The 9,243-nt window shown below is 47.8% G+C and overlaps 1 protein-coding gene across 1 annotated transcript; it reads left to right on the forward strand.

The window, feature by feature from the left end:
• The first annotated feature begins 4,312 nt into the window (after nucleotides 1–4,312).
• Nucleotides 4,313–8,958, forward strand: CD93 (CD93 molecule). Its single transcript, XM_069850289.1, has one exon. It carries the CDS (start codon nucleotides 4,510–4,512, stop codon nucleotides 6,079–6,081), a length of 1,572 nt encoding a protein of 523 aa, XP_069706390.1. The 5' UTR covers nucleotides 4,313–4,509; the 3' UTR covers nucleotides 6,082–8,958.
• Nucleotides 8,959–9,243: the final 285 nt, after the last annotated feature.

Genomic DNA, 9,243 nt, shown 5'->3' on the forward strand with positions numbered 1-9,243 from the left:
AAGTGGTTTTTCTGTTGTCCTCCCAGCCCTTGTTTTCAATGTTGTTTTCTTTTCTATTTCCTTCCAGGCTTTTTAAAATAACAGTCAGGGTCTCCAGCAGCTTGGCTAAAGCATTAAGTGGCCAGCTTTGTGACTCCTAGTGCTTGTCTCTGACTGCACCCGGGGCTCTGCTGACCCTGCAGAGAGGACAATGCCAGCACAGCAGGAACAGGGAATAAGGAACACCTCCCCATAACCAGCTGCATCAGAGAAGTATGTCAGAAATAGCTGCTTTGAGTTGCTGAACAAGCAAGCTAACAACAGGGCACAGCTTCATAATTCTGAGACCCTTAACAAAAAACAGCATTCTACCTGACTGCAAGTCACGCAAGTAAATGCACTGACTATTGCCATAAATATAATAACAATGATGGCTGGAAACTAAATAAAGCAACATCCTGTTCCCGCTCCTTTGGATTTTGTTTCCTTTATAGCCCTGCTAATTCCTGCTTCTTAGCAAGGGGCTCCAACACCAGCCCCTAAGCATCATCCTTGAAAAAAATATTTAATTGGAAAACGTTCCAATTAGTTCTGATAGTATTAAGATTTTCTTACTTAAGAAGCAGATGATAAAAATCTTAATATCAATTAAGGTGTTGCTGTAAATCATCAAAACTAAGCTACATTCATGTAAACACACAGCATGTCTCCAGTGCCTATGTTTGGCATTAGCACGAGCCAACCCAGTTCCACATTGGCCAAATTCCCCAAAATTTCACACAAAAATACATGTTACCCCATTCCAAGAGCCTGCCCAGGCCCTGCTTCTCACCTGGGAGAGTGGGTGGTTTACTGCACACCACAGTCCAGACGTGATGTCCTTGAGGACGTCCCAAGAGGAAGCTCAGTTCCTCCTATTCTTCTCTGGCTGCTTCTGGCACAGGTGTCACCCCTCCCTGGCCCCATTGTCCCTTGTTCCAGACTTGGGGTTTGCACAAACAACCATTGCTGATGTCAAGAAGACAGTATGTTTCCTTCTTTGGGCATGGAGAAACAGTTTTTAACCAGTTCCTTCAGTAAGCTGATTTTTCAATTATTTTAATTTCATTTTATAGCAATTTTAAGTGCAGCGTGCCATTCGGCAGAATTTCTGGTCTCTAGCAGATAATTAGGTTTTGATTATTCTCTAAAGCAGGAGTTTATAGAAGTGTTCCACCATGGGGGTGTGGCATAATAGACTTGCTAGGCCCTGTGGTTGGCAAAGAGCTTGTTCTTGGAAAAGAGGGTGATTGGCAAGAGGGAGTGACTGGCAAGTTACAAAACTGTGGGCAAAAGTATTAGCATAATCTTCATAGATACAGATCTCATCAGAAACATGTCGGGGGCAGAGGTTTCTTGTCCATGAAATTCTAACAAGCCCGTTAACATCTCTAACAGGAATATTCAAACATTTATTTAAAAAAAAGAAAAACAAACAAAGAGACAAGGAAGCACTGGAAAAAGTTAATAGCTATATTCTTGAAAATTAAGGAAAGGATCTGACACCATGGTCTTGAAAAAGTTCTCTTCCCTGGAACAAGAACCCTGACTTTTAGCTAATTAGACCCCTCTACTCTGCTCTCATGACACTTCACCTGTAGCCCTGCATTCAGTTCTGGAGTCCTCAGCAAAGGAAGGACATGATCTGTTAGAATGAGTCCAGAGGAGGCCACGAAGATGATCTGAGGGCTGGAGGACCTGCCATACGAAGACAGGCTGGGAGAGTTGGGCTTGTTCAGCCTAAAGAAGAGAAGGCACCTGAGAGACCTCATAGCAGCCTTCTATTACCTCTTAAAAATAGTTTCTTGTTGCATATGGAAGTATTTTTTGTTTTTTCCATAACCCCAGCTTGGAAATGTCTGGAGGAGCTATAGTTAGAATTGGCCAATTTTGTGCATGGATCTTGGTTGGGCAAAAAATGCTCATTTGAGTTGCTGAAATGAATTGTCAGCTGAGCACTCAGCTTATCTGGCCATTTCAGCTGGAAAGAGAAAACATTAGCAGCGTTTTTATAAATGCAAAGACACGCACTGGTTTAGCAGAAAGGAAATGTTTTTGTGTTGAGCTTTCTTATTTTGTACAAGAAGAAAGAAAATTCCCCCCATTTCTTCCAGTAGGAGATTCTGAATAAAACCGGTTTGGGATGGCATCAAAGTATATTTTTCCACCACGTGTGGTCTTTTGGTGTGGCTGCTGACTCAAAACACTGGTTTTGAAGCATTAGCTGTGGATCCCTGCATCTCATTCTCAGTTCAGACAGGGGTGACACCCAAATGATTCTTCTCTCTTGTTTTTCAGTTAAGCCAGTGCCACCCAGTAGCTTGCCAAAATGTAGTGTGCAGGAGAAGTTGGTGAAAGGGCTCCAGCTCCAGCACCCTTCTCCTTTGCATCAAAGGTCTTTGTAACCTTTGGATGTGCCAAGACCTAAAACCCCGCACCACTCCTTGCTGCTGGCCAGAGCCATGCCAGTGCCCAGAGGTCTTTCAGGAATGATGTACATAAACAAATCTGGGGAAGAATAACATAAATTTCTAGTGTTCACTACAGGGATTTTTACAAATTTTTATATTTAGAGTATAAATGAGGGAAGTGAACAAGGGTATTTCTTGGTTTGTTTCCTTAGTCAGGTTGCTGTTGCCTAATTACTGCATTACTGAGCTAACTCAGCACACAGAAAAACAGATAAATCAACAAATAGGAAGATTACTGGAATGAACGTTGAATTAATGGTTATGATGGATACCTGCTAAGCAGGAAAAGAGAAGACAAACACGCAGGTCAAGGGGCTGAATTCCCCACTAGCTGCTGTAAGAAGGAAACTCCAGGAGATCATAGAATCATAGAATCACTAGGTTGGAAAGGACCCACTGGATCATCGAGTCCAACCATTCCCATCAGTCACTAAACCATACCCCTCAGCACATCATCCACCAAATCCTGGGATGAAGAAGGGCAGGTGGACCATCATTGAGGAAACCAGGATTATTTTTTTAAACTCAAAAGCTTTTTGCTCCTTTGCTATTCCTCTCCTCACACTACCTTGTACTCTGATAACTGTGCAAATAAACTGCCCCACATTACTTGACATGTGTAAAGCGTCTACTAGCTGTCCACTGTACCTGCTCATCTTCATCCAAGGGTCTCCAAATTGCAAGTGGAAAGCACAAGGAGTACTGTGTCTGGAGAGCCTCTCCCACCGTCCTGCCTCCTTTGGGACAGTCCATTCATCTTCACCCTCTAATGCTGTCACCACTCTGAGCTCTCTGTGGACATTGCTCTATGGGCAGGAATTTGCTTGAAAAAGACAGCTTTATAGTGAAATAAAAAATGATGGGTCTAAACCAGGACACGCCTGGGGATACTCAAATGTGCAAAATGCTGGTTTGTTTATGTGCACAGCCAGTTACATGCACAGCTGCAGCACCCCAATGGTGAGCAGACCCACTGCAGTGCTGGGGAAGAAAAGAAGTCACTGAGTTGACTAGCATCTCCTACTCTGACAAGGGAAAACCAAAGCAAATTCTGCACCAGTTACTATTTAATTTAAATATTTTAAAAAGTATAAATTTCAGTCACACTGCTAAAATGGTTTTGGATCCTAAAATACTGTTGCAAATAAGTTGTTTCACATCCTTTTAGGGGCTTTTGCAATGTTAATGTTTGTTTAAGCATTTCAGTGTGCTCTGATAATGTCTTTGCCCTTTCTTTAGCTGCATTCTGCAGAGGCAACAACATCAGCCAAACCCAGCTGATTTTCTGCACTGCATCAGATCAGGGTCAAGTGATTAGCAAATTATTAACATGGTGCATCACATCATCAACCTGCACCCGTGTGATGCCAGGTCAGTGTCTGGCCAGTGCTTCCCCTGGCATGGAGGTTTTGCTCCGGACAGCATCGGGGACTGCCTGAGTATGGCTCTGTCCTGGCAGCCTGGACCTTCCCACGACCTAGCTCCTATTTCAGGGCTTGTCCATCTATTTAAAGTGCACAAAGAAGGGGAAAAATGCAGCGTGTGCATGAGACACCGCGCCAAATATCCAGTTTCTTTTAGAGGCCGATAGCGAAGGATCCCACGGCTTTTTATTTTTGTTGGGTTTTTTTCCCGTTTTAGCGAAAACATGCTTGAAAAGTATCAGGCCCTATTAGGGATTAGAAAAGTCATCTGCTGGGTGAGTGAGTAGCTCAAACCCTCGAAAACTAAAAAACGAAACAGGAACCTGGCTAGTTTCTCCCACAGAAAAGCACTCCAGCCCAGACGGCTTATTGCTCCCATCCTACATCTCTGGCTGCCAAGGGGAACACAGCAAGGCCAGCGACTGGGCTTCCACCACCATGCGGTGAGCCAGACGGTGCTACAGGAAGCCGTAGCCTCCAGTGATAAATAGGAGACCCGGGAGTACAGGATGTGTGCAGGGGGAGCTCAGTGGAACGAGAGGATGTGAGGCAGCAGCTGCCGAGTCCATCCATCTGTCTGTCGTCCAGCCAGCAGGATGGCCATTGCCCGTCTGCTGCTGCTGCTGCTGCTGCTGGAACGAGGATCTGGAGAAGAAGATGCCAAGATGCTCTGCTCTGGCACTGCCTGCTATACCCTGCATCTAGCCAGGCTGGACTGGAATGCTGCCCAGGAGCAATGCGAGCTCAACGGTGGCAACTTGTCTCCAGCCCGCAGCCCTGCTGAGGCCGAGCTGCTGCGGGAGCTGCTGATGGCAGCCGGCGGGACAGACCAGGCTTGGATCGGGCTGTCGCTACAACGGGGCCGCTGCGTCCAGCCACAGGAGCCACTGCGAGGTTTCTCCTGGGTGTCCAGCGGGGAGCCTGGGAACTACTCGGCTTGGCTGTCAGAGCCCCGCTTCACCTGCCTCAGCACCCTCTGCGTCAGCCTGCGGCCGGCCGGCTGGGTCAGTCGCCCTTGCCGCATTCTGCTGCCTGCTTTCCTCTGCAAGTTCAGCTTCAGGGGGATGTGTGGACCCTTGCCGCTGGGTGGACCCGGCCGGGTCAGCTACACCACCCCGTTTGGGGTGCGCAGCCCCCAGCTGGCGGCCGCCCCTTTCGGCACGCTAGCAGAGGCTCAGTGCGATGGAGACGACGTCCCAACCTTCACCGTCTGCAAGAGCCTTCTGGAAGGAGGCAGCTTCACCTGGGATACCCCCGGCCCCCTCTGCCCCATCGCCTGCGCCCACCACAACGGGGGCTGCCAGCATCGCTGCCTGGAGGAGCCGGGGCAGCCCCCGCGATGTGCCTGCCACCCCGGATACACCCTGGCCCCCGATATGGCTTCCTGCCTGCCCGAGGACGCCTGCCATCCCAACCCTTGCCAGGGAACCTGCCGGACACGGCACGGCAGCTTTGAGTGCGTCTGCGAGGCCGGCTACACCCTGGCATCTGATGGCCGTCGCTGCCTGGACGTGGATGAGTGCCTGTCCGGGCCCTGCCAGCACGAGTGCCGCAACACGGTTGGCAGCTTCATCTGCCTCTGCCGGCCCGGCTACCAGCACCAGCCCGGTGGTGGTGATGCCTGCCTGGATGTGGATGAATGCCTGCAGGACCCCTGCCCTGGTCCCTGCCACAACCTGCCCGGCAGCTTTAAGTGCCTCTGCCCTCCCGGCTTCATCCTGGAGGAGGATGGACGTGGCTGCTACTCTGCACCCACCCACAAAGAGGAGACTATGGGCTCTCCCAACAGCACCTCACGGACCACGGGTAACCCACCAACCACAGACGCTCTGCAGACCACGGGCATCCTCCAGACTACGGGTGCCCCATGGACCTCGGGCATCCCCTGGACACTGGGCATCCCTGTTGGGGCAACACCGCCAGCCCCCACGGTGGCTGGGTCAGCACCTGGCCCTGAGCACAGTGCCGATGGCCCCAGGCTGCTCCTCTACTACATTCTGGGCAGCCTGGTAGCCATCCTGCTGGTGCTGGCCTTCGCCCTGGCCCTGCTGGCTTGCAAGAGGAGGGTGGCCAAGCAGGAGAAGCAGCCAGCCAAAAATGCAGCGGACAACTACTGCTGGGTGCCTGAGCAGCCAGAGAGCTGTGGGGCAGGTGGTGAGCGCAGGTAATGGTGCCTGGGGCAGCAAGGGGGGAGGCAGAAAGCATTTTAGCAAATTAAAAAGAAATGTAAAAGCAAAAAGGGATAATGCTTTCTGTTCACGACAGGTTTGTATGTCCAAGAGCCTGTCCTGGTGTTCCTTGCAAAGCACAGAGCTTGGCTCTGTGTAGGAAGACAGCCCAAACCAGTCCTGTGGTTTATAAATCAGCCACTGCTTCTCCCAGGAAAGGGTTAACATAGACAGTGCTGCAAAGTGGAGAGGGAGTGGGATTGAACTTGCCTGCTAGGACTGCTCTTCAACTTTGCAGAACCTCACTGTGCTTAATAATAACAAATTATAACTATTGATTCGTCTTCCTAAAGCTAAAGAGTTAATTTCATTTATCATTTGGTCTCCCCTACCTGTATTTGAAATGCCAACATGCAAAAGCATCAGCTTCCCTGCCCTGTCCCCACAGCTCCTCCAATCCTTTGCCATCCCAAAAGCAATGCTAGTCCCTCCTCTGGTCACCTGCCTGGCAGCAGACAGCCTGCATTCAACCCTTGGTTTCGCCTGGTTCTCATTGAATTGCGTTTGAAATTTGTATGTCTTTCACCAGGGTGAGAACTGGTTTCTGCTACTACAAGCAGGGGCTTTTTTTAGTGGTTTTTCCCTGCAGCTCCCCAGATCCGTGCAGGAGCCTGTGCAATTGCACTAGGTTTGGAGCAGGGAAACAGGGATGCTTCTCCCAGGGCATCACCCCAGATAAGGGACCTTAAATCCATTCCCAGAGTGCAGGAGGTACACAGCACAGGGAAAGCTGTTCAACTTGGCCTTGTAGACAAGGGGCCGAGGCAGAGAATAGGTGGTAAAAGGATATGAAAAAAATATATTTAGAACTGCCCACCCATTTTGAGTGTATTCAATTTAAAAGCACTTGCAAAATACAGAAAACAATGTTCTCCTTCAAATGCAGCTGGATGAAAGACTGGACTTTTCCTGTTTTGGGTAGGACACCTTCCTGACAGCTGGGGGTCCAGACGGAGTCCATTTTCCATTCCTCCCCCTGTGTAGAATACACTGGATGTTGTATATTTGCTGATTGTTGTATATAAACCTTAAAATTCCACTTCAAAACAAATGCTTTCTCAGGATGAAGTTGTTCTCAAGTCTCCCTCAGGTACCTAACTTCAGAGCGCCGTTTATATGCAGCCACTCCTGACAATGAAGCCTCTTGGAGCCGTTTCAGTGTGAATCCTCCCAAAAACACCCAGGGTCACAGGGGCCGTTCAAGCTTCCCATCAAGCACTGCTATCTTCATTATTTACCCACACTCTACAAGGCAAAAAGGTGCTAGAAAAGAATAGGTGTGTGATTTGAAGGGTACATAAGTTTCTTGAAGTATCTGCTGGGTTTATTGTATACTTGAGGCTTAATTGCTACTGAAATGGGAACTGAACACAAAGGAGTTTGCTGTAGGCAGCGACCTGCATCCTGTTCTTCCATGTGTGGAGGAAAACCCTTTCCTGCTGTTTTTTTGTCTGCATTTCTCCATTGTAAAATAAACTCCAAAACAGCACAGGAAAATGTAGCTGGTTTAGAATTCTTTTTAAAGTCCTATCTGTGCTTCCTTTTCCCCACACAGTGGCTGGGAAAAGCAGTAAATGCAGCAGCAGCATTCTTGGAAGTCCCTCAGAAAATTCCTACCCTGTCTGTGTTGTGACAAGGCAGCAAAGCATTCTGAATACATTAATAAATTAAACAAATGAATAATCCTCCTCAAATCAGTGGGACAACCTGCATACATAAAATTATGCCTGCACTGTTGGGCTATGCCAGCTCAGGGTCTGTAAGGGCAAAAGGCAGTCACAGCGACATGCCTGGCATCACAGGGACTACTTGGTTCACTTTGTTGAAAACTGAGGCATTTTCCAGATGTTAACAGTCTCAGGAGTGTTTCTGCCTTATTTTTCAGTTAAAGTATCGATTAATTGTTGTATATAACACTTCTTCCACTATGAAAAACGGAAAAGGAAGCGTAAGTGCAGGTTCACAGCTGATACAAATCTGAGAGGTATTATTTATTCCAGAAATTCCTTGGTAACACCTATAATTCTGATTTCTGTTAAGACTTTTGTGTATTTGGGTATATGTACTGTATTACCAGTGGAGTATGGTAATGGGTCCAGTCTAGGGAAGATATTAGCTTGTGTTTAGGTTTAGTTTGATTTCTCTCTGGTGTAATACTTCCTGATGCAGCATCCTTCACCCTGGTACAATTACACCTGGATAGTCTCATGTCTCCCTTTCTTCCTGCCACAAATCCAGCAGGAACATTTTGATCCACGTCCTTGTTAAGGAGTTATCCAGGGCCTGGTGAATCCCAAGGGCTAAAGCAAAAAGAACGAGACCAGAAAGTTTGGTACCCCATCTTACAGTCAGAGGAGATGGGGTGTGCATCCTGGCCCAAGGGGTTTTACTGTGGTGCCTAGGGCAGCTACCTCTGATCCCTGTTCCTTTGGTATAAGTGAAATGCCATTGTAAGCAAGACCTCTAACTGTCCTGCTGTCACCATGGCAGGGCAGGCTAGCTAATATGTCCATAATGCTTTGTACATATCACATTGTTTGTAATGCAGTAAGCGTTATGTTTTTATGGTCCAGAATTAAGGGACACTTCATTGTTTGTGGAAATGACATGTCAGGACTGAATTTCAATTTGTCATCTGCACAGCAACAGCACAGCAACAGCACAGCGTCACAGCCTTGCAGTTGCCTTTGACTGAAAGAATAAGGTTATCCCATGTGTTGAATAATACTGTATCTTGCTTTCCTGATGAAACACTGATGAAATCTAAACAGAATGCATCTTCAGAGGCTTTTAATAAATATGTACGATATCATAGAATCATAGAATGGTTTGAGTTGGAAGCTTAAAGATCATCCAGTTCCAACCCCCTGCCATGGACAGGGACACCTTCCACTGGATCAGGTTGCTCAAAGCCTCATCCAGCCTGGCCTTGGACACCTCTAGGGATGGGGCAGCCACAACTTTTCTGGACAACCTGTGCCAGTGCCTCACAACAGGAAAATATTTCTTCCTGATGTCTAATCTAAATATCCTCTCTTTCATCTTAAAACCATTCCCCCTCATCCTATCCCTGCACTTCCTGAGAAAGAGCCCCTTCACAGC

The sequence above is a fragment of the Phaenicophaeus curvirostris genome, chromosome 2 (genome assembly GCF_032191515.1).
Source record: "Phaenicophaeus curvirostris isolate KB17595 chromosome 2, BPBGC_Pcur_1.0, whole genome shotgun sequence".
Classification (NCBI taxonomy): domain Eukaryota; kingdom Metazoa; phylum Chordata; class Aves; order Cuculiformes; family Cuculidae; genus Phaenicophaeus; species Phaenicophaeus curvirostris.